Here is a 25,872-nt window from a genome sequence, read left to right as displayed (position 1 = left end):
GATTAGTACATACTTCTGTTTGAAGCAGTGTTTTCAGAGAGCAAGAACTGTCTCACTAAAATGCCCCTGCTCCAGATCTTTCTCCTGAATTCCCAAAGACTTTAGAGCTTTGCAATAGTAAGCTTTCTGGAGGACAGTTATAACTACCTTTATTTTGGCACTCCGCACCAAGTATACTGGATATAAACTCCAGTAACCAGACTATCAGGAAAAGAGTTCTTTGGTTTTTAAGAACCATGCAAAGCCATACAATGTAGAAAAAGGCAGTATTGCTAAATAACTTTTTCGTGTTTTCGTGGAATCAGTACAGATACAGAGCTTATTCAAAGCAGTTCAGAGTTATGCTGTGGGTGTACTGCTTCTCAACCTAAGGCTAGTGCTAGAGCTGTTGGCTCAGGTGTTTTTTCAGGGAAGAAGTTAATTAGACATCGGGCTGATCCAATTCTTCTCTAATATAAACAACCCCATTTTAAATTTGTATTTTAAAGGTAGTTTTTGTTATTGACAATAGATTCTAAACATAAGAAAGAAAACAGTTTGTTCATTAAATGCTGAAGTGATATTTTACTGTGTTACTTTCGGAGGATCTTCTCTTATGATTGTTCTTTCATATATTACCAAAATATGTTATTTAGGTGCTCTCCTGTATAATTTTATTGAGGAAAATAGTTGACTTTTTTTTTTTTCCCCAGTTTTTCAACTTAATACTTCTTTGTTTTGTAATGGAATGACAATCTTAAGCACTTAACAAATGTCTACAACTATACAATATTCTTAAACTTCTTTATGAAGCAATAATAAGAGCTCAATAGATGCAAATATCAGGAAAACATAAAATGAATTTGACACTCATCCTAGTCAAATAGGAACTGCACACTAAACATCATACATTCCTTCCCCCAAAAGAAATCTTTAATCCTTGTTGGTACAAAAATAGATGAAAATGAGATTTTGACATTAACTAGAGCAAGGGGAATCACTGATGTCATTTACTCATGAATCAATTGCTATATTCTGACTGTTCTACCAAAAAAAAAAAAAAAAAAAAAAAAAAAAAAAAAGTGGGAAATAAATTAGACTAAAAACTGAAAGAAATTTGTAGTTTATTAACCTCTTGACTGTCCTAAGAATGTACTCTGAATGCTGCACTGAAGTCATATGTGTACAGTTTTTAACATGTCCTTATTAGAAAAGACAGAATTAGTGGAAATATGTAATTGAATTTCTTTCAGCTTATAGAATGCATGCAGTTGTATTATACGTCTTTGTGAATTAAAATTACTAATTTCTCAGTTTTTATGGAAAATTTCCTTACTCTGTAAATAACCTTAAGTAAAATATCAAATGACAGCTTTCTGTCTTTAACTAAGTATTAGTTTTGTCATTGCTGTTGGATAAGATTTTTTTTTTTAATCAAGTTCTTGACATTTGCTAGAAAGCATCAGAATTTTGCATGTGTTTTCTCTAAGCTTCTGAACATACATAGTTAAAGCCATTGGGAGTAAATCTGGACCTGACACATGTTAATGGAATGTAAACAGAGCAACAAAATTGTCTAGAAACCCTAATGGTTATTTGAAGAATCGTTTTTAGTGTTTTTCTACCCACATTACCGTGTAGCTGGTAGAACAAAGCTGTTAAATTATTACAATGATTAAGCTGTTTATCACTAAATAGCTTTTCCCCCTCATTCTGTAAATGTCAAAGTTACCGAAATGTCTTTTTACAAATGAGCAATAGAAACCAAGAAGCAGCACAGTTGTCCAAGGTAAATTAGGTGAATCAGTCAAAAAATTGACAAGTGGGACCAGGATCTTCTCACTTCTGATTTTGAATCTAGCAATTATCCAGTTGCTTCTAGCAAAACAGTGTGAAACTAAATAGAAAGGGATGCACAAAGTTTAATAAACATTGCTTAGCACACAAGGGGGATTATGACCAGTAAACAGATGGTATGTCTTTTCCAAATAATCTTGTTATAAATGAGTTAAATAATTGAGTTCTGAGAAAGCTGTCATCTCTGCAAATGCACCTGCCTTCTGTTAGACAGTACCCATATTGGCACCACATGTAGCATACGACTCACAAAATGAACACATTCTGAAGAAAAAAAGTGGTACAGGTTACTGGGAAGCTGTGTTAGGAATTCTGCAGCACAAAACGATTGCTTAGTCTAAATTCTTAAGCTGAAAATAAAAGATACTTGATAGATCCCAAGAAGCCTGAAATACCACAACAAGTGTTTATGATCAACATCTGTAATCAAAAATAAATAAATAAAATAAAATAAAATAAAATAAAATAAAATAAAATAAAATAAAATAAAATAAAATAAAATAAAATAAATATTAGAAGATTGAAACAGAAAATCTAAGCAATGGTATCCATCAGCAATCCTGTATTATTCCTACAGTAAAGATTGGAGTCTGCCATATTCCATGCAGTACAGCCCATCTTCCCAGGGCACATTCAGGTACATGGAACTGCAGCAATGTTAGCAGCCTCTTCTACTTTAGGATTTTGCACCTTTCAATCTTGCTGTGTTTGCTTCTAAAGCAAACTCTGCAGTAATCTTTTATTATCAACATGCTATTTTACACATTTATGTAAGAACATTAATCTGATAATTAATTGAATGGAAAATAGCAAAATAATTAACTAAAATAAAAGCAAGCTCCAAGATGTTTGAATGTGCTAAAAATCTACCCGTGATATTTAGGTTTGTTTTTCCACTTGCAATAGGTGAAACCAATATGAAGCAAATAATCACTGTTTCCATCCTGCATTTTGATAGAAGACATTTCTAATATTTTATATGTACCATTATTGTCATTATTTATCATACTCAGACCCTTGGAGAGATTTTGTGGAGAGATTTGGTGCTTGCAGTAAAGAGAATCTAGGCTGGCTGTACTGGATTTGCATTTTCTTTAATTAAGTGAGTTTGGCTAGATCTGTGTCTTATCTCCTGGAATAATTTTCTCCATAAAATTAGGACAGCTAGTTTCTTAATACAAGGAACTAGAGTATCTTCTGCTTTACAAAAGACGGCACGCCAATGTTTATGATTAGCTGTTCCTTGAACAACCCCACTAGGAAGTGAAAGGAGCAGGTACTGTCAGTCTGAACTCTCAAACCAGACCTGTGCTCCAAGGTACAAATCCTTGGCAGTACCAGGAGAAAATGTAGCTCCCCATTCCTGGGAAGGAGATTCTTGCACATTCCTTTCCTTTCTGTAGGAAGGGCTTCACTGTTTTGCTGTCCTAGAGTGCTTCTTGGCAAAGCTTTTCCTTTTATTGAGGTTTCTAGACAGACCGTGTTCATTTTGGAGCTTTGGCTGTTTAAATAGAAGATATTGCCAGGCTAAACTGGCAGATGAATTCACGTATGCGGTTCAGTGCTTCTTCCGTCTTTTAACATCGAGTATGCAGAGAAAATACATTCCTTTCAAGAGCTGCTGTACAGTTCCATATGCAGGAAAAAAATTGCCCCTTCCTACAGACAGCATGAACAATTTGTTTCAGCATCCATAGCCCTTGTCTTCCTACATTATACAGGAGGTGCCCCCATGAGCAATTTAGCATTGGGATAGGGAAGGAGAAATATTCTTTTTGGTGCAGATTTGCCTTACGTTTCTACCTGGTCTCCAGCAGTACTCAATGAAGCAAGACACACCATCGATGGGTGTGTTTGCAGTCGCTTTCCTTCTGTTGGGACCATGGGTGCAGCTAGGCTCCAGCGCATGGCCCTGCCGCAGCCCCAGCTCTAGGCTCACCTGACACACGCCTGGGACTGGCCACTGCTCCAAATGTCTCTGCACAGTGGGGACACTCGGTCCTGTAGCCATGGTGGTGTGCAGTGCATCAGACTCCTCGCTTGGGGCCACACAAGTTGATAATGTTGATTTATCTGCAACGTCTTTACACACAAGTTATTCTCCCTGAAGTTAGTGAGATTTGCAATACAGGAGGACTATGAGTTTGGAACATGAACTACATTAAAGTCTTCATATTGTTCTGCTCTGAAAAAAAAAACACCAAACACCTCACCACAAAGATCGCCTTGTTTTGAATTGTGTTTTTCTAAGCAATTAACTCCCTGCTTTTGAGATCCAAATAACAAAATAATAATGTATTGTATACTTTAGAATAAATACACTATAGCAATTACAGTTAATTGCATATGAGATTCTCAATGAGACCTTGGATAAAACAGAGGTGACAAGCAATTTAGCAGACTGTACTTTCAGTGCCAAAATCAATTAAGACATTCTAAATCCTGTAAACATTAATAGTAATTAGTAATCTGTATGTCACTCTGTGTCTTTGACTGATGTCCAGCATGTTCAGCCTTGTGTTTAGCTATGGGGAAGACTTGCTAGCAAGTATTTTAACTTACAGTCTACAGCACACATTTATTGAGAGAGAACAAAATATCTGCATTTATGTATGCTGCTGCTGGTGCCAGGGGCTCGAGACTATTTAGGCCAGCCTCTGGATGTCATTGATAGCATAAATACTGAATAAAAATTAATTACTAGGCAATACTAACTAAACCCAAATGAGTCTGGATATGAAGCAGCATTCCTAGCACTGAGCGTGTTATACAGTTTGGCTCACTATTAGATGACATTAGTAGCAGTGGATTAGAAATCCCTTTGGGGTTTTTCTGCAGTGGAATTCCACTAGTTGCAGTGTATCTTACTTCTTCTGAAACATGATTTCAATTGTATTAGGTTCACTCAAGCAATGAATAATAATAATAAAAAAGAGATAAATAACCTTAGCACAGAGAACAATAGTCATCATGGTATACAGCACAGCTTTTTTAAAGACTGGTTCAACTATAATCTTTCTGCAGTAGCCAGCTGCCTTGATAACACGGAGCTGCCTCCGTGTTATATGCCAGTCTCTCCAGGTTGGGGTACATAAACAAATGGGATATAGAGAAGGCACAACCAACTTTGCAGCATTCTTCAACATTTGGTTAGGTAAGGCATCCACCACTTCCCACTACTTACCATGGTCCCAAATGGCCAAAAAATAAAATTAAAAATAAAAATAAAAAATCATACTTCTGTAGCTTGATAATATTATGAAAAAAAATGTGCATAAAACTATATTACATGAACATTATTTTAAATCTCTTTAGAATCAGATTCTTGCATAGATTCCATAGTTGTGATGTATTTCCTTTAAATTAATGCTAATTCCCATCCTTGGGCTGACAGCAACTTGTTTTTGCCTTACTAATTTCCTGATGATTACCTTTCATGATGTAGCTGTCTAATTTTTGCCAACAGTGTATGGCATTGCAGGGAAAAGTTGATCACACTTTTCTATTTTTGTGAATTGTGAATTTATTGTCATTAGCATAGTTTTATTATTCAAGTAAGACAAAAGGGAATAAATGAAATAAAGAGACCTTTCAAATGCATCACTATACTACTAAGATCATAGAATCACAGAATAGTTTGATTTGGAAGTGACCTTAAAGATCATCTAGTTCCCACCTCAGAAAAGTAATTTGAAAAAAAGAAGTCATTTTCTATTTTATGCAACCACAAACTATAATGCATGGATTTTAAAAAATACATGAAGAGCTTGTACATCAGGCTCCCAGTATCAGTTTCATTCACGTATGTTTCTTTGAAAATTTTCCTCTCAAAGACAATTTTCAGTTAAAGTAGTACAACAGTCATGAGATGAGATTTAGTGCCTCTGTCTTAGCCAGTTTTGAAAGCTGATTTAGGGTACCATTAAGTTGTGTCCCTGAATAGCATAAAATCAGATAAATGTAGGGGAAGGGAAGCATTTTTGAATGACTAAAATGTGAAATTTAAGAAAACAGAAAACATTTTACTCATAAGGCTAAGATTTTCACTTAAAAATCTGACAACAAGGAAGAAAGAGAGAAAAGGAAAAGGAAGCCGAAGGAAAAAGGACTGTGTGCTTCAAAGAGCTGCTTGTTCCAAATGTCTGGACTAGTGGAAGTTTGGCTGTCAGCAGGTTGCTCAGCAGTGTTGCAGAACTATGAGACAGTTTCTCTAGAGGACTTTCACATAAGTGGTAGGTGGTTCTTTTTATGAGTTACTTTACCATCAGGTATACTACAAAAATTAATAAACAGATGTATATCCTTAAATGGAGACAGTAAAAATACATTGCTTAATCCCCAACGTGGGCAAGGTGGGTCAATCTGGAGAAGGGGATGTTAAAAAGGCCTCTCCCTCCACAAAGCATAGTTTGTATTGTGTGTTTCTGCTATGAAATAATATGAAAGGGATTACTGTGATACTAATCCTTTCAGGTTTCCTTTCAAAAAGTAGCATGCTGAGATGTGCATTTGCAAATCTACCCAGGCCATGAAAGTAAATGTTTGAAAATCTGCGGCTTTTACAAAATGCTGAGATATGCAAAAGATAACTCCAAGTTACCCTGTTGCATAGTCAGATACAAGCTATAGTCTGTGGTGGGATTTAAGTCTGAAAACAGAAATCCAAGCCTGCAAACAGATATCGTGAATAAATTCCATATCTAAACATTCAGATTAAACCCAGCACAGAAGCAGAGCTTTTGAAATCCTGCTTATGCTTTTATTTATTCCCATTTGAATGTGTATTCCATCAAATCTCCGCATCTCAATTATTGCTTCCTGGCTGATAACAGAGGCACATTTCTATTTGCCAACCTACACAAGAGGAAAATATATTCTGTTTATTATTTATAAGAGTAAAGTGCTGAGAGGTCTCATCAAAACACGGGCTCTTGTCTGTTCACTCTGAAAATACACAGAGTCCTATTCAGGAAGACTACTTTCCACCTAAGTCCTTGGGCCTAATGTTTTCTCTTGGCTGCTTTCTAGGCAGTTTTCTGTTCAGTGCTTTACTGACATCACACTTGAGACTTTCCTTGCTCTCCACTGATTGCAGGCAGGGGATTAGCTGGAGTTTTCACTGCATGTGAAAAAGACAACAGAAAGGGCAAAGAAAAAGCAGCACTGAGAGATTTCTCCAAGATGACACACCAAGAGACTGGCACAGCTCAGAAACGAGCTGTAGTTTCCAGTCTCCAACTAGTCATCTATCCAGTCAACTAAACCATGTTACTGCCTCTAACCATCACTGACTCAGACAAGTTTGTATTAATGTATTATAGAGCAATATTTGATACACAGGGATTTACAGCCAGACATCTCCTATACCCTTTTGTGCATTTGTAGTCCTCATTAGCTGTGGCTAAGTCATTCCATTACTTTGAACCAACCATGTCAGTATCATTCCATTAACTCATTTGCAGAGTCAGGAAAATACTCACTAAAAGCTTTTTCTTTTCTTTTCTTTCTTTTTTTTTTTTTTTTTTTTCTTCTCTCTCCCAGAGATTAACTAAAAGGTAAAATAATAAGCAACGTTTGGGTTATTACACTCATTAATATTTATCTCAGAAACACTTAAGGGCCTGGCATGTCTTTGCTGTAACTTCCTGGGAATGGCACTACTTGACACATTCCAAAAATGGGGGCTCTTCTTGTGACTTGAGGGCTAGTTATCCAACACCTCTGTATCTAATATTTTTTTTCATTCCTGCCCTAAGAAAAAAAAAAATCTTTATTTAGTGTCAGCATTTGCATATTATCAACCCTGGCACATTTGCAATGGATCCAAGATCTTCAGTGGACACAGGCACTGAGATAGTGTTTCTTTTAACATCAGTTATGTTATGCTTGGCAGGCCTTCGAGTGTATTTAGTGCAATCACGTTGCAGGGTTCTGGGGCTGCTACAGAAAAGTAAGAATTTCTCCTCTTTTACAGCCTTAGATGTTTTATACTCTGGAGAATTGGACATGCGTATTTCCTGGATGCAGCTGACTATTCTTGCTGCCATGTAATTCACTGCACCCCTTTACACATCTACTTTATCAAATTTAATTTGCTCACATATCTTTGAGATAGCATTTTAAGGCTCTAATTTTACAGCTTTCTGATCAGTTTTGCTTACTGAGAAAATGAAAAGGGAATGCTAAACATACTAGGGCTTAACGCAACAGCAATGAGAAAAGAAAACAGCAGAGTCTGTAGGGATTGCACAGCTTCTTTGCACCTCCATCTCCTATACAGCATCCATCATATTGATGTTGGTTGGGGTAAGAGAAAGGAGAACAGACAGCAAAAGAACAAAGGGAAGAGAGCGACAAATTCCTTTTTGTACACTGATAAATTCAACCTTTGCAAAAATATCTCACAAAGTCAGCAAGGCCGTTCTGAGAGGAAATCCAGTGTGGGAGACGATTAGGGATGCTGCTCAAGACAAAAGGGCCTGGTGAAATAGAAGGCAGTGCTGATTTGTGGGTTTGAATTCCCTAATTCCCCTCCCCTCCTCCCTGGCTCTCATGATTCTGAATGAAACATTAATGCTGCTTCAGATGCTTCTTCCCTCCAAGGCCAATCAGCTGCTCGGCAGGGCGTGAAGCGGTTGTTCATCTGAACAGCTAACGAGGAAGTGGAAGGACAGAGCTAATTCTCAGGCTTTTCCAGCACTGCTGAAGCTCACATTTGCCTTGACACGTGGGGAATGACCTGAAGAGCCTCTGTCCACTTTGGAATAAGAGAAGTGGTACTGTATTAATTCTGAGTAAACAAGCCTGGCTTGTCAGAAGAGATAATTTTTCACTATACAACCATAAACATAGTTTTGAGATTGGAGTGGACACCTTGTCCTGCTTAGTACCATGGCAACAACTGCCACTGGAAATCTTCCTCATAAGAGGGGTGCAGAAAAAAGGAGGTAAAGCAGCCAAACCACTGACAGTGTAAAATCCCCAGACTTCTGTTTTAACAGCACTTGTATTCCTTCTTCTCACAGTTTACAGAGCATTCAGAATGAGAAGTAAATCCTGAGATTGTATTTCAGATGTTCCTGGAAGTGACAAATTACTTCCTGCCCCGCCCCCCAACCCAATGTGGGAAGGAAAAAAAAAACAAAGTTGAGGTGGCTGAGGCTTTTGCTGGTTCTGTTGGTATTAAGGTCTGCTCTGGTTTCTAGGTCCCAAGAAAAACAGAAAAGAAAGAAGAAAAATGCATCAAAAGGAGAAAGTGCAGTTTTTGTTCGCAGCACTGGGTCTCACTTGTAACACTACACCACGGAAGGACAGATACAGTAATTACTGTCAAATCACTCTGGCAAACCTATACCTGTGCACTGCTATTTTGGGCGCTGCCTTTAGCTATTTTATAGTCACTGGCTCATAGCAGCAGATGAAAGAAATCAGCTTGACTAGTCAAATCACTCTTTATAACACAACGACAACAGAACAAGAGACAGGTAGAGAATGAATAAGGTAGGCATGAACACGACATTAACTTGAGGATAAGAGCAGATATAAAAGTGTTACACCTTCTACATTTAACAGAAGCTGGCAGGAACAGTGGTGCTGCTGTACAGGAAAAAGCTGACGTGACAGTTTTTACTTATGAGGTGAAGCCACGATGGTGAAGTTTTCTCTTTCTTGATTAACCACATCCCTAGTGTCAGTGTCAAATTATGCTTTCTCAGGCAGGCTTGCCAAACTATGAACTCTCTAAAAAAGGCAAATTTGACTCTAATAAAAAATAGAAATATAACGTCTTGCCACAGAAGAATAACAAAGTATATCCACATCTTTTCCTGTCTACTATGTCCCTGTGGACAGGTCCTCAAAATCCCAGGCTTCAATTCAGTTAACTCTAATTGCTGAGCAACAGCAAATCTGCTCAGTGCTCTCTAGCCCCTAAGGAATGTGAGTGATATCTGTTTCTTCTGAGGCCTGGCTGCCACTTCTGCTCCTCGCATCCATCTCCTGAGCCATGCAAGTGACAGGCTGACAGGCTTCCTGCCTGTGCCTGCTGTACTCGGAGGTTTCTGGGCTTTGAGCACAGTGGACTTGGTAGCTGTGCAGGAAAAAGAACTTCCCAGAAAGAGGTCCATTTTACCTCTTTTTCTTTGTGTGACAGCTATAAACCCAGAACAAACAAATCAAATGGAAATACTATCTTGACCCCTCACCTTTCTTTTTAATGGTTAAACCTGGTCTCTGTTCCCCTATTTTCCAGTCCCATACTTTCCTTCATTAAACGTGGTGATCTATCTCACTGCCCTTGACTTGAATGGAAGGAATGCTTGTTTTGAGTCATTGAATCCATCTCTAATATTTGTCACTTTAAAGAAAGAAGAGAGATTAAGTAAAGTTTGATTTTTGCTACCGTGAGTATCTTAGTGGCATCTGCAGAAAGAAGGGTCTTTCTGATGGCATGATCTGCTGCAGAGTAGAGGGCAATCATAGAATTAAACAAATTTGGAGCTATTAGATTAAATTTATCTCTATATCACCCCAAGCAAATTGGTAACGCTTAACAAAACAGTACTGTTAAGAGCACAGTTTTCCATTCAAAGCTTGCTGTATTTTTAAGCAATACCAGATCTGTTTTCTCTTGTATTTGTTTGCCAGTGGACGTAAAAGCTCTTTTCAGCAGGTAAGAATTGTCATAATGCCATTGCTACATATCCAGCATCAGCCTTACTATAGGGAATAGAATAGCACTCAGCAAGAACAAATTCAATACCTGCTTTATTTCCCTGTAGCCATACTCAGGAAATACTCTGCCTTTTTATGCCATGTAGAGAGACCTTAGCATAATGAATACTTGAGATCAGCCTATTTATGGTAGACTTCCCAAAAAAGGTAGAATATCTAGTCATCAACTTTATTCATTAAACTTCTCTGGGAAAAAAGAAAAAAGAAAAAAAAAAAAAAAAAGGCACCTCTGTCTTAAATGGGTAAAGCATCTGCAGCAAATGGAATCAGGAGATTATAAAACTTGGCCTCATTGATAATTTTCTATTTAACATTGCACATTATGTTGCATGTGCAATATTTGGATAATTTACTGAATTACAACTTGTAACTATTTGCAAAATTTGATAAATGTGAGAAATAATTTCTATAATATCTTAGCACATATTAGCAAAATCATTAACTATATAGGCATGTACCTCTTGCAAATTTCAAAATGGAAAGTTTAAAAGAACTCAAAATTTTATACAGCTGTGGCTAGATGGCTCATGAGATAATCTGTATGTGAGATGGGTGAAATATTACTTTGTAATCAACAATACATGATTCAATTACATTCTCAGATCATACTAAATTTGTGGAGAAAATGAACGATATTGGTGAGCTCAGAGAATTAAAACAGATGAATTAAGATTAGAAATGTGAGCACTAAATAGAATGAGATGCTGCTGCAGAATTTGAGTGGGGATACCCAGATGAAAAAGAAATCAGAAACACAGGTATACACACACACATATATACACATTTAGAACACAAATGGGAAGACCAGACACAAAGCAACCTAGTAAGAATGACAAAGAGTAATTTTCAATAATAGATTTTTAAAGATAAATACCTAGTGCTTGGCTAGTTATTACATACATACCAAAAATGTACTTGGCGAATTTCACAGATAGTAAAATAGAACTAAAGTCTTTTGAAAAAAAACTTCCTGATGGAAACACAGCAAACTGAGGAAAAATATTTCCAAGGGAAGTCAGGAAGTCTTTATCTTTTTGTGTCTGCTGAAAATTAAACTGGAAAAAAAAAAAAAAAAAAAAAAAAAAAAAAGAGAGAGAGAGAGAGAGAAAGTATACTCAAAGCAGCAATCTTTCAAACCCTAATTCTTAATTAGCATGAACTTTGAAAGTTTTAATTCTGAAATCATTAGTTCCTGAGTTTTTTGTTAGTATGCTGGATTTACCATTTGGTAGACACACGTCAGCTGTATATTGGCCCAAGGCATACAGACATGTATACCAGTTTCAACTGCATCCACTCTATTTTTGAATTCAAAATAACCATAGGAAGTATAAAAGAGAGAATCTGTAGTATGTTTGCCAAAGGAAGCCAAACTGATTTTACTTGGCTAATGAATGTTGAAAATCCAAAAAATGCAGCTAAACATATTGAGCAACATAAAAACACACAAAATTCACTGTGATTATGATAGCTAATGTACCAAATGTGCAAACCACCAGCTGTTATGTATGACATTTTCTTTATGTTACAGATTTTTTTGTACTTTCCAGATAAAAGGATCAAGTACTCAGTACTTAACAGTAGTACAGAACATGCAAAGAGATTTATCTTGTAAAATGATAATCTTTAGGAATTGAGGATTGTATAAGTTGCCACTGACAGCATTTTTATGAAAAATCCTTCCATCTGTAATTAATTATTCTAAATTCTTATCCCTTGAACTAAAATGTTGTTAACAGTATAAAAGGGACATAAAGCTTTAGACCAAAATAATATCTCTCCATCTCTTTGGTCTAAATAAAGCCCCAAAAGAGCTTAAATTAATGACAAAAATAGAGCAAAAGATGCACCAAAGTATTCTTAAGTACAGCTTTGTGCTAAATCATCAAGGATCTTCACTTTCAGTGGGGGAAGAACTAAAACCTAGAAATGTGTTTTTTACCATAAATGTAAACAGAAGAATGAATTGCAAAAATATGATGCTCCTGTACTATGTAAGGGAAGAGCCAGGAAGTACAGCTTTCAGTTACAATTTTGTCTTGACTTCTTATTGAAGACATTATTGACCATATTGCTTGATCTGCATTGTTCACCTGCCTGGTAGCTCTTCTTCCCAGGCCATGGTAGAGTAAGTGATGGAAGAGAAGGGAAGGAACTGTAGTGGATTCTTTCTACTTCCGCCCCATATGTGAAGGGGTAACCAGGAGTGCTTTTGCTTCCAACTCCTCTGATAAGCTGACCTGTAATCACTGCATACTGCTATATCTTTTTACTGAAGGAAGAGAAGAGGCAGGGGCTACCTTTCTTCTGACTCAGTTCAACCCAAAGCCAGTACTTAAGCTGTCACTGAACAGCACAGTTGCTAACTTCTCAAATCAAAGTCACAACCGAGTAATGAATAATAAATTCCAGATATACACCCACTCAGTTCAAAACACCATTTAGATCTGTACATGGTTCAAAACAACTGGAAAAACAGCAGGTTTTCCCAAATGAAAATAAAATAAAACAACAACAACAAAAAATATTTCCTATATATCTTTTTTTCCCACTGTAGAAGCACTGTGAGAAAACAAGGCTTAATTCCTGAGTATAAGAGCAGTCTTCCAGGTCAATGCCAACATTGCTCCGCCTATGTGCAATGCACTAGTGGAACCACTGGGACACAGAGGAATCATGGAACAGGATTACAGTGGGAAATATTAACCCCTCCCCTGTTGTCTGATAGTGTAGAATATTTTCCAAGAGAATTAATGGAAGATTTATTAACACAATTTTCTTTTTTTTTTTTTTTTTTTTAATGAGCTGATTAAAAAGGGGAATTGAGGTAAGGCAGGAGCAACAAATTTCCCTAATATAGGGAAATATACTGCTCAGTGGCAAAAATGCACTTGCAGTGTATCATATGACTCTTGAAACTGTTAATCAACAGCAATCAAATTTGTGACAGAAGTAGAGATTACCAAGTTTAGTTCTTGCTTATGTCATGCAGCCAATTCAAGAAAACAGATCCTACTGTTGCTACACTGAAGGAAAAATAGCAGTTTATGTTCAACCTCTACTTATTACACACCAAAGATGCTAAACTGCCACACAGCCTCGAGACTGAATTTAACTGGATCTGCTGTTCACAGAACCGCTTGTTATGACAGTAATCATTTTGGAGTTACATTTCTAGGTCTCTGAATTGTCAGTGTAATTAAACTCTCAGAAATTAGTTTGGAAAGGAAATTTCCAGAAAGCTATCTGCGGGGAGGAATGTGGACGAGCATTTGGACTTGGATCACACAGAAATGTAACAATGCTGTTTTTGCAAACTGTTAGAATTTTGCATTCTTGTAACACGTTTATGTTTTTGATGAATTAATGACCCATAAATCCATTACAGTAGCACCTCTACATAAGAGATTGGGGCTTTAAGTCTCCAAACATAAATTGCTGCCTGCAGAAATTAAGCTTAGAGATACTTCTTAGGAAACTGCAATTAGCAAATTCTTCCTCCTCTCCCCCCTAACTAAGGGAAATGTGCAAACCCTATTGAAATAAGACTTATGACAAATGCAGTGATAAAGTTTTAGTGGCAAGAACAGTCATATGTGCTAGGGCTAAATTTAGCCTCCTGTTTTTCATCAGCAAAACTGGCATTTAAGATGAGAATTCAGGTATAAGACAGACTGTGTGCTATTTAGCCATCCTACTTTTTAAAAGGTTGTTGTTTTGTCATTACTCTTTTGGGCTATTTTCAATGATGAAAACAACAGAAGTTTGGTATGATTGCTATATAAGAGGGAAGCCAAAACACAATGGAAATGGAAGCCCCAGAATCCTCCTCTTGCTTTCCACATCTAGGCTGAATGCAGAGGCCAAGAAGGGCTAAAAGCCACCTTTCTTCTTTTCTTATACAGCTAAATTTGCTCTCCCCATGACATCCAAGAGCAGCCAGAAGACAGGAATTGCACTAGTCTTAGTCAAAGGGACTACAGAAAAGTAGTCCTATCTCTTTCCCTAAATTGGAAGTACTGCTATGCTAAGGGCATGTATGAAGTTGCTTTGCACCACAAAAAACTGTAAAATGACTTCACTGGTGAAAGAATCTGTCCTTTCATGCATGAACAGTATTTAATATAACTACGCTCCAACCTAATCAAAGTTCAAGATCACAGTTTTATAATAAGAATTATCTTTGTAGTCTTCCTTTTCTCTGCCTCTGGAGTGTAACTTGTAAGCGAAACATCTACCATCTAACATATCTCTAGGTTACATATGAAAAGAACACAATTTTATCTGGGAAAAAGAATCTCCAAGCAGTTATATCAAAGTAAGACATTTATCTAGAAAGAGAGCGATGTATCTACTTTTTATTTTTGTTCATATTCTCCATACTTTTTAAAAAATTAATTAATTATTAATAATATTAGTATATAATAATTATAAGTATATAATATATATAACATATATATATTATAAGTATGATATTAATGATTATTAATAATTAATTATTTTTTTAAAATTTTATTATTAATTTATTATTATTTTCCAAAGAAAAAGTTACAAGCCATCAGGTCATTATTAAGCACGCAGTACCTTTTCTTTCAGCATTAATTGTTCTTTCTTCACTTTACTTCTAATTTTAGTTATCTGTTTAGCACACATTTTCCAGGAAACCCAAATACTAAGTTCCTCCAGTATTACAGGAAAGTTTCTGAGTGCCTATTTCTTTACACTAGCAGAGCATCTCAGAATATAGACAATATGAAATACTTATTTTTACCTTCTGCGGACTTTTTTTTCTGATTTTTCAGAAGTGAAACAATGCATATTTTCATTTTAAAAATACATAACTGCACTGTATTTTCTTTTTAAAATCTTGAAACAGTACTTTGGTTTTTGAAACTCAAAGTGACTTGGACACTATATTCATCATTCATTTGACATCATCAGTGAATGTTTCATACTTGTTTTCTATTTTGTAAGGAGCTTTGCACTAATGCAGCTTATAGAATACTATCAGTTTTGCATGGCAGTGTTTTACATTCATCTTGCAGAAGGAAAATGAAAATAGAGGAAGCAATCACTCATAATGAATAAAAACATACTGAAAGTTATTTTACCTACTCATATATTTTTCACATCTTTACAACTTTGTAAATGCTTTTTTTTGCATTCATCTAGATAAATCCAGATGTATTTAGCATCTTGAAGGAATTCTGCAACTTGTTATATTCATGGAATGCAATTTTATATGAAGGATTTTGCTTTATTTGAGGAATTACAAATTGTATCTGGAACAGGCTGAGGAGAAAAAGTAAGCTGAGTATTAGCTTCCTGCGGAACAAGCTGTGCCCCAGGATGATATTCTGCACAAACTTTGATTCTCACTTTTCACTGGTAAACTGGGAGGCCACATTTCAGCCAGTTAGGACTTTTTGCTTCTTTGTTCTTTTTCTTTCCTGAAATTGGAGGTATACTTAAAACAAACAAAACAAAAAAGTAGTGATTAATAAGATTCTTAAATCCTACTGCAATAACATAACTTTACCTGTAATTGTACCAATATTGTTCCTTCAATGTCTTTCAGATTTCCATGCCCACTTTTTTGTTTCTTGATTGTCAACTGTCCTTAACTTAATCATATAATAAAATCTGACTTTCTGACACTGTACAACATTGATCTCTTACTTACAAACTGTAGTATACATTAAGCCTAATGGTATCACTATACCCACAATATTCACCATAGATTCCATTTTAGCATCTGTTAGTCAATTTTGAAGTAATTAAGAATAGCATAAGACTTTACCGGCTTATTCTCAAGAGATGCAGTCCAACACAAGAGATGAGGACAGGAAGATTTAATTTTAATGTCTACTCTTTATTGCACTTACTATGACCTTAATGAGAATTCATTATGATTAATGGCCTAGACTTTTTATATAGGCTTTATACAGACTATATAAAAAGACTTCTATAGACTTTTATAGTTTATACAGACTATCTTTTTTCTTATCTTCACAAACATCTTTTTGTACAGTCTTCAGGTTCATAACAGCCTCCTCTGAACTTTGTAAACTTTTTATTCTAAGATTTCAAGGGTTGCAACCTTTTACTCTTTGACTAAAGGTAGAAAAGTTCAACCTGTAGAATGTGCTAAGGCCATGCACTTTTGTCTAAGACAGCCTCAGTGTGCCTTTTATACTTTTCCGTTATATAACTGAACTTTACTGATATCCAGTAATACCAATAAACACATAACTATGCATTAAGCACTTTGTTCCAGTATTTAGCAGTCAGTAGAAGGTATGCAGGCAGCACAAGTCATTTCAAAGTTGGCAAAACACTACAACAAAAGGCAATGCAGAAATTCATTAAGTCTATGCACAGCAATAGCAACCTACCACTGCCAGCTCTGTGAAGTTCTCCTTGTTTAAAAAAATAATAGAAAATAAATAAACACACCAAAAATCACCAAAAACTATAACAACAACCAGGGCTTTGAGGTTGATTTCTAAATCGATTTCAATTCCAATACAGTCAAGTTAACCAGAACGGAAAGGTAATTCATACTCATGTACCAGCTGTTAGACTAAGAGTGGGACGCTAGATCCAACCACCAAAAAAGGCTTACTTCTCTTCTGTGCCAAAATCTAAACTATCCTAACTTGAAGACAGGCAACTTTTTCTCTTGATTTTTTCTCAAAACATTCATCTTTTAAAAAGTTCACTCATACAACGTGTCCTTTCTAGCAGTTTTGATTCATGCCATGACAACTTTTTTAGTTGCAAAATCTATTAGAGGAATAGTCCACAAGGAGATGCAACTTTTTTGGTCTTAACTCCTGTTTTATTAATTGACAGTGTCTCCATTCAGCTCTTCTGCCTTTGTGTTTTTCTTACACATTGGTATAACCCCTCCACTCAAGCAACTTCCATTCCTCATCTGCAACAGTTGCTGCTGGCTTTAGTTGTCACGGGGGTGATACTGTGTGATCTTGAGTGATTGTTTTCAAACTCCCATATGACTAACATGGTTTTCTTTTGAATATCTATGAGGTACATATGTAATGTATTCATAAGGGAAAAATTATATTTGGTGTGCTCAAACTTTTTACAGCACTTTATCCTTATAAAACCCTTCTATGCTATAGAGATATTAACATTTTACAAATAGAGAAGGGAGGAATGGAACAGACAAAGATGCATCTTGTTAAGGTATCCAAATGCTTAAGGATGCCTACTGGGATTTTCAAGTGAGGTCTGACATATAACTGCTATTGAACTAATTGAAAAAAAAAAAAAATCACTAAATGCCTAATTTGCATTTTTAGTTTTCTGAAAACCTTTAAAATCTGACTCACCCATGTCACCCTTTTAATCCAGCAGACCAGTGCATTCAGTCTGGAACTCATTAGCCCTTAAACTTATGCTCTAAGCAGTTCACAGTGCTTCCCATAGGACAAGTTGGATGAAAAATAAGCTGTGCATGTTCCAAACACCCAGCCCGGTGCCCTCCCTCCTTCTCTGAGTCCCACACCATGTTCTCAGAAGGTGGGGAGCCAGTATCTACTGTGCCTGTCCAGTCCCCCTACCATTCCCACAATACAGCCAACATACATGAATAGCTCAAACCAAGTGGGCTGCTGTAAAGCATCTGTGTCTATCACGTAGTTGGGGTAGGCAAGCAGCCACTTTATTGGAGAAAAAACACATACAAGCATGCATAAACACCTTAATTGTTGTACAAAAACCCATCATGAATGTTTTCCAGCTGCACTTTTCTCAACTTGAGCAATGTTGTACACATTTTTAGATAGGTCTGTTGTCTGGCCCTAGAGGAGGTTGCTCAGTTTGGCTAATGCATTCACACAGCAAAGAAACATGCGTTATAGCAATTACAGCTTCTTCTTTTGCCTGTTTCTGCTAGGAGGATGCTGTCTTTCAGCACAGGTTTTCTTCACCTCCCTAAATTTAGGCCACCAGTTGCTGGAGAGTGGCTGGACTTGCTGTCAGGTCCTTTTTCATGACATTTCACCATTGTTAAGTCAATGAAATTCACAATGTAAATCAAGCCAGTGTGATTGCAAATCTTATTCCTTCTTTTTGGAAGTCAGGTACACTGTCTTCTTACAGCCCATACCATCACATCACTGGTTAAACAAACCTCATGGGCAGACAGTTTACTGGGACAACATATGTATTTTAATCAAAGAAATACAAGGCAGGGTAAATTAGTAAATTCCTGCCATAACATTGCTACTCTACAGACGTGGTTTCTGAGTCAGGGCTCATGGGTAATGTGTTGCCTGCTAGACCCTCTGAGACTGCCTGCAGCTGCAGAAAATAAAAATGTTAAAATTGAGGCCAATAGGAAGATGCTGCCTGCAGCATAATTGCTCGCTGTTGTTGCACATCGGCTGGCGAAGGTTAGAGAGCGCTGCTCTGTGTAATTGAGCAGGTTTGCAACAGTACCAGAGTCTGTTTACATAATAATGTATAATAATGGTTTAAGCAGAACAGGTAGAAATAAACACAATTCAATGTTTTGTCTTTAGGTAGGGGTGATGAATTTTTACTGAGCACAGCATGTCTGAAAAATGCTCCCAAACCAATGCCAGGTATTCTTTGCCTGAGGCTGATGGAAAAAACAGGCACCTTCTTCAAGGAATCCAAAAAGCTGTTATCCAAGTTAGCTGAGGCTGAAGTCTTCACATGCATTTCTAGTAATTTAGTATTCAAAGAGAGCACTGATTTAAGTAGACATTTTGGGAATCATCACCTGATATACAAATATGTGATTAATCCCTTGGTAAATGAAAATTACAGAAAATCACAGGTGTCTGTTACAAAAATTACTGCTTATGTGAACAAAGCAATTAAGTCTGTCTATATGAACAAAACAATTAAATCTGTCTAATTTTAAAAAATCCTTATCAAACAGTGCATGAATTACTTTAATTTGAACATTTCAAGTGAGAGATAAGCCAGAATGGCTGCAAATAAATTTGGATATGAGCAGACTGAGTATAGGAAAACTCCTTATTCATTTATTGTGATAGAAGAGCTCCCCCCCCCTCCCCATTTTCTTCTTGATACTGATTTCCTCTGGGCCTTTTAGCATATCCAAGCATTTGTCAGGAAGTTGCACTTTGAGTCCTACTTCAGGTTTCCCAGATCACATAAAAGCGTTTAAGATTACAGAGTAATTTGACTGCCCTGTGCTAAGTGAGCTAACTTGTCCCAGGGAATATTACAGAAAATCATACTGTACTGTGCTGATCAGCTGATCTAGCACCGAGGCTTTTCAGCACTACAAATGTTTACCAACTTCTCTTTTAACTCTTTAAATTTCTGCTCACAGTGAGCAAACTCCACTTGAGGGTGTTAACATAAATACATTAAGCTCCTAAGTGAAACTGTACTTTGCCTTTCCCTTATGGCCAGAGGTGTCCAGAACATCGTCAGCCTTTCAGCATTTTGGACTAGTTGAAAGCTTAAGAAGCTTCCTTAAGCGAAAGTTTTTAAATCAGTGCTGTGCCAAGACACAAGAGGCAACCATAATCCAGCCGCACACCGTCACCGTACATCTCGCCAGACCTCCGGCCCGCACACCTGCTACGGAACTGCAAGGAGCAGCCTTCGCAGCCTGCCAGGAGGCAGAACTGGGAAGTTAGGTTGGATGGAGCCGTGCGTGAAGTGCCCCGAAAAACCCTTAGGAGCCAGCGCCGCGGGGAGGGCCCGGGGAGCACGGAGAGAGCCCCGAGCCCGGCGACGCTGCAGCAAGCTCCGGAGGCGGCTGCACCGGCCGAGGATGCCGTGCCCCGAGGCGCCGCACCGGGCAAGGATGCTGTGGCCCGCGGCGGCCGCCGAGGCCGCCCCCGGGGCCGCGGGTCGCCCAGCCGGGAGAGAAAGTTGCCCGGAGCCCTTCCCTCGGCCGGCAGCAGCCGTGCCCGGGAGTCCCGGGGGGGCCGCGTCTCCCCGGAGCGCCGGGCTCCGCCCGCCTGCGATGCGAGCGAGCGCCGGGCGCCGCGGCGGCCGCCGGCGGAGCGGGGGAAGGTGCCCCGGGCCCGGGCTGCGGGGGTGCCCCCGTCCCTGGCAGCGGCCCCGCGGGGCCGGGACGCCTCGTTCCGCAGCCCCGGCCCCCCTCCCGACCCCTGCGGGGGGTCCTCCCTCCTCCCGCCCGGGGAGCCGCGGTACCTGAGTCGGTGAGGCGGGGCCGGGCTCTGTCCCGCAGGTAGTAGATGAAATCCCGGCAGTTGTCGTTCTCCACCGCCCCGACGGAGCAGAGCTCGGCCAGCAGCTGCAGCGCTTTCTGGCAGATCTCGTCCTCCCTGTCGCCGGGCATCGCCCCCCAGCATCCTCGGGCGCGGAGCGGAGCTCTGCGGTCAGGCGCCGCGCCGCTGCCCGCCGCCGGCCCCGCCGCCGCCGCCGCCCTCCTGCAGCCGCCCGCGCCGCGGGGCCGCCGCCCGCATCCTCCGCCAGCGCCGCCGGCCGCGCACCCGCCCCGCCGGGCCGCCCGCCGCGCCCCCCGCTGCCAGCTTCGCCCCGCCGGGGGCCGTCCCGCAGCCTCTGCCCGCCGGCCGCGCCGCCGCGCTCCTCTGGGGCGGCCGAGGAGGAGGAGGAGGAGGAGGAGAGGAGGAGGAGGAGGAGGAGGAGGAGGAGGAGGAGGAGGACCCACCAGTTGAATGCGGGAGCGGGGAGGGCGGGCGCCCGCCCAGCCGCGCCGCCGCAGCTCTTCCCGGCGCGGGGGGCACCCAGCCGGGGGTCCCCACACACCCCCCGACAGAGCCGGGCCGGGGGAGAATTTGCAGGGTGTAGGAAAAGGAGGCCTCGGGTGCGGGTCTCTGCAGGCAGCAAGCCTTGGGAAACTCTTCTTCTTCCTCCTCCTCCTCCTCCTCTTCATCACGAGCCAGGCCCTAGCCCCCTCTTTGCTGGTCTGCGTTTAGTGTCTATAAACAGTTAAACACCGTGAGCTCTTTGCGCCTCGCTGCCTGCTCCTACTCAGAAAGGATTACATTCACTCAACTAATGGTCTTGAAATTATTTCGCAATAAATAATGCGTGCCCCAGCAGTCGGGAGCCTAGCGGAGGGGAAAACGTTTATAGTCTGAGTCCCGTGGAGCTAACGGTGTGCTTCAGCTGGTTTGTGGGGCGGGTTAGGAGGAGTTAAAGCATCACTGACAAATCCCAGGCACCCGAGAACCGGGCCCAGCTTGAGGAGCAGGCAGGAGAGCCTCCTGCTCTCCCGGAGGAGGCAGCAGGCTGGGAAGCCACCATCCAATGCGTGTAGTTATCCAGAGAAGCAGGAAAGGTGTGAGGTGCTGTTTGGCCCCCTGGACTGGTCGGCAGGGAGGCTGTTGGTTTTGTGAGGAGAGAAGCTGAGAAGCTACTACATTTAACTTGATGTTTTATGGCTCTGTTTTAGAGTAGTTTAAGCAAACATCAGAGGCCATGATGAGCTTGGAAAGTTCAGGCTGGTAGTTCAGCCAACTGCTCAAAAACTGGTGATAACTGTTCTAGAATAGTGCATACAGCAACATCTTCTGGTGGAAACTGTTTTTGTGTTCTTTCTTTCTTTTTTTTTTTTTTTTTTTTCTTCCCTCCCTTCCTTCCTCCCTTCCTTCCTTCCTTCCTTCCTCCCTTCCTTCCTTCCTCCCTTCCTTCCTTCCTCCCTTCCTTCCTTCCTCCCTTCCTTCCTTCCTCCCTTCCTTCCTTCCTTCCTTCCTTCCTTCCTTAAGAAAAAACTATAGCAGTGAAATAAGTTACAACATACTCTGTGACTAGTGAGGACATTAACAACAGAAGTTGTTTACTAGTGTAAACTTCACTGAAACTCTTAACTCTGTAAACTTCACTCTTCACTGAAAGGGTTGTGGCTTCACTGAAAGGGTTGTGAGGCACTGGAACAGGCTGCCCAGGGAAGTGGTGGAGTCACCATCCCTGGAAGTCTTCAAAAGACGTTTAGATGTAGAGCTTAGGGAAATGGTTTAGTGGGGACTGTTAGCGTTAGGTCAGAGGTTGGACTTGATGATCTTGAGGTCTCTTCCAACCTAGAAAATTCTGTAAGGATTGCTAGTGCTTCGGCACCATTGCTTATGTCTCAAAGGCATGAGCTTTTTCCTTTCTAATAGGAAAATGATGTCTGTAAAACAAGGTTGTATAAACCAGGTATAATTCCATCAGCAAACAGGTAACTGTCATGCTGGCTTCTTCTTAGAAGTTAATCATAGATAAAGAAATGGCCTGTAGCTGTTATACTTACTGAAATCATACTTCTGAAGCCCAGAGATATTCATAAGTATATGTTTTCACATCCAAGCAAGAGGAAACTTCCTACTAGCCCCAATAAATGCTGCACAAATGCTTGACTTAGTGTTGGGAATACCAGTGGGATTGACTTGCTTCTCCAAGTGTGCAGGAAGAGAGGGGAAAGAGAGGATTCTGAAGAGGAGCTGTGAATCACAGCTTTCTCTGAAACCAAGGACCTGGCAGGAGGAGTACTGCTGCTCTTGCTGCTTCAGCAAAGAAGGGCTGTAGTTTACAGAACTTGGTAGAACCTTGAGCTACCAGAGATTTCCTCTGGGGGAAAACCACTCTCAAAAGGCTTAGTGAATTATTCACATTCATAAGCTCTATGGGGATAGCAACTCTTTCATCTGTAACACCGAATCGAGTACTGGTCAACGCTGGTGGAAGGTAATAAAGAGGAGGAAAGACAGAGGGGCTGTTAAAGACCACTGATGGAGACATCTGCCAAGTGCAGTCCAAGTAGTCAGCGATCTTGCTATACCTAGAGAGCAGTGCTGCTCTATAGCTTGTACTGCATCCAGGACAGTCAAACCTATCGACTGAGAGTGATATTAAAGCATTTACTGAAGTGTGGTTCTTTTCCTGGGGGACCATAAGCCCAGCACTAGCCTGGAATTCTAGCTTGCCGCAGAGTGAACTATGGACGGCCTGCTGATGAAGTGGTAACTTCTTTATCTTTCTCCTCTAATTAAAATATATTGCTTCATTTTTGAAACGGCAGCAATTTGAAGGTGCTGATACATTTGTAATGCAGGTGGTGGTGGTAGGAAATTTTTCAGAATCTAATGGAGGAAAGACCATGAAATTGCTTGGATGTCACTGCTAGTAAACAAAGACATCTATTCTCAAAAGCTCTGAACAGGTACTTAGTGCACTGTCCAAGAAAACTCCTAGTCTTTTTCTAGAGATAATTATAGCAAATGGAATCTGCTGTGTTTAAAAGCAAATGCAATTCTCATTCCAATGAATAATTGTGAAAACTAGATTATATCTGCCATTTTGTTGCCATTGAATGCATTTTTCGATTCTTGCTGTCATCCCTACTTGTGATGAGCTTACTCTTGTCTCAGCTGCAAATTTTGCCCATTCAGGGCAGGCGGTACACTTGAGAACACCAGCGTGTGCTGCCCTAATGAACTGTGGTCCTAGAAGGGCATTGCGTGATGCAGTGGGACACTCCTGTTAACCTGATGTTGAAAGTTACAGCTTGTACTGACCATAGGTGTATATATTTGTTCTGTTTAGTGCAGAGCTGCCCTCACACAGCACAGTGTACTCAGAAGTTAGAAAAAAATCCCCAAGCCCACTAAGCATGGAATCAAAGTAAGTTTAACTCTTTGACCTACAACAATTCTGTCACCCTCACTTGACACATTCTTCTTTCTTACCTTGAAATAAAGCTTTTCCCCAGTGCTCTAGCAGAAACACAAGGGTTGCCTGGCAATGAAATCATCTTTGAAGCACAGGTGTGCATGAAACAAACGCCTTTCTGGAAGAAAGTAGGCAACTTGCATCAGAATTTTTATTATGCCTACGCTGTAAGCAGAACTCATCAAGTGTTTGGCAAAGTTTTGTACCTTTCTGGTCTGGTAGCATGCCGAATTACAGACCAAATGGATTCAATCTCGCTTTTGTTGTTGTTTGGAATTCCTTTTTGCAATTTGATACTGTCCTTGTTTTAAGGGGATTTATAGTCTTCTTCCTCAGCATCACACATCTTTGGGTGGAATGTGCTGTGCATCCACCACACAAACCTCTTTTACATTAGGAGGGAACTTCAGCAGCAGTTTTAGCAGCTCCCTCGCTTGAGGGTAACAGGTGGGGGCATGGGCAGTGTCAGGGAAGGAGGAGCCTGACTCTTCTATGAAGAGTTAGGCTCCTCTCTTTAATCACAAGTGGATTTAGTTACCTCTCTTTAATCACAAGTGGAAAGAAAGAATCTGTTAGAGCAAAATCACAGTCATTCCAAGCGAAGCCTGGTTTTGTTCAGCGTTAAGTGTCCCAAGCTCAACATTTCCATTTTACAGTCACCTGGAAGGTGAAGGCACCAGTGGAATGACTTTGGTTTGTACTGTTCCTTTTTTTGTGCTTTAAATCTCTGCAAAAGATTGTCTTTGGAATTTTTTAACCACTTCTCCCTCCAGATTTCCAAAGAAACATGACCTGTAGTTTGTGTTCAGATTTTCTATAATTTTTGAAATTAGAGACTTCAAAACTGAGATCTGAGACATTTATTAATTCCTACTACTACTGATTCCTGTGGGAAGCAGAAGCCCACTTACGCAAAAAGGAATGCAGGACCCAAAATCTGGACTTGTCACTGGGTTTTCAGCTCAGAGAGACCTTTTCAAAGCAAATGACTCACAGTAGGAGACATGATCCAGTATGGGCTAATCTGAATTCTGAGATAGCAGCATCGGATAAATGAAAGAATGGAGCACTCAGCTTACTCCTTAACATTTCCCAAAGGTCAAAGGTTTGAACCAAGTCAAAACTATGACAAACTCTCTAAGCATTACTTAAGAACCAGGTTGCAGCACATTTTATTCTCTGTAGCTCAGATATCTTCAGAATAACATCAGCAGAAGCTGAATCCCACTGGCTACTCAGTGAAGCCATTCAAAGAAATAGAGCTGTGGCTGTGATCCAAAGCAAGCCATGAGGCAGTGCTAAGGAATCTTTGAAAAAACATCTAGCAAAGCTTTGAGAAAAGTTGGGCAGGTGAAGGCCGCAAACAGAAACTGCATTGGCTGTAGCAAGTTTTCAAGCATTTTAACTTTGAAAATAGTTCAAACAGTTGTAACTGCTAAACAGAGAAATGTTAGATAAACTTACTGAAGTTAGGATATATCACTACATGTAGATCAACAGAGTATAGCATCGGAGGGAGAAACCAAGGTGACATACTAGGAGAAGAGAAGGTCTGCGCAACTACATACAACAAGTTTGTCATACTTCTGAAGAGTTCATTAATTTTGATTCCTTGTGCTTCTTGGTACA

The 25,872-nt window shown here is 39.7% G+C and overlaps 1 protein-coding gene across 3 annotated transcripts in view; it reads right to left on the bottom strand.

Annotated features, from left to right (window-relative positions):
* The window catches only part of SYT9 (synaptotagmin 9), a 67,441-nt gene extending 46,326 nt beyond the window's left edge, over positions 1 to 21,115 (bottom strand). For 2 of the 3 annotated variants that reach the window (XM_082762241.1, XM_082762240.1), the window contains exon 1: positions 20,761 to 21,008. In XM_082762241.1, the coding sequence (XP_082618367.1) occupies positions 20,761 to 20,908 (148 nt within the window). In that variant the 5' untranslated portion in view covers positions 20,909 to 21,008. Of the gene's footprint in view, positions 1 to 20,760 lie in introns of all 3 variants that reach the window. The other variant, XM_082762242.1, reaches the window with a different exon arrangement.
* Between the last annotated feature and the right edge of the window lie 4,757 nt (positions 21,116 to 25,872).

This window comes from Aythya marila, assembly GCF_965140915.1.
Source record: "Aythya marila genome assembly, chromosome: 5".
Lineage (NCBI taxonomy): Eukaryota > Metazoa > Chordata > Aves > Anseriformes > Anatidae > Aythya > Aythya marila.
Note: the sequence above shows the minus strand (reverse complement) of the source record. Positions and strands in the feature narration are given on the sequence as shown.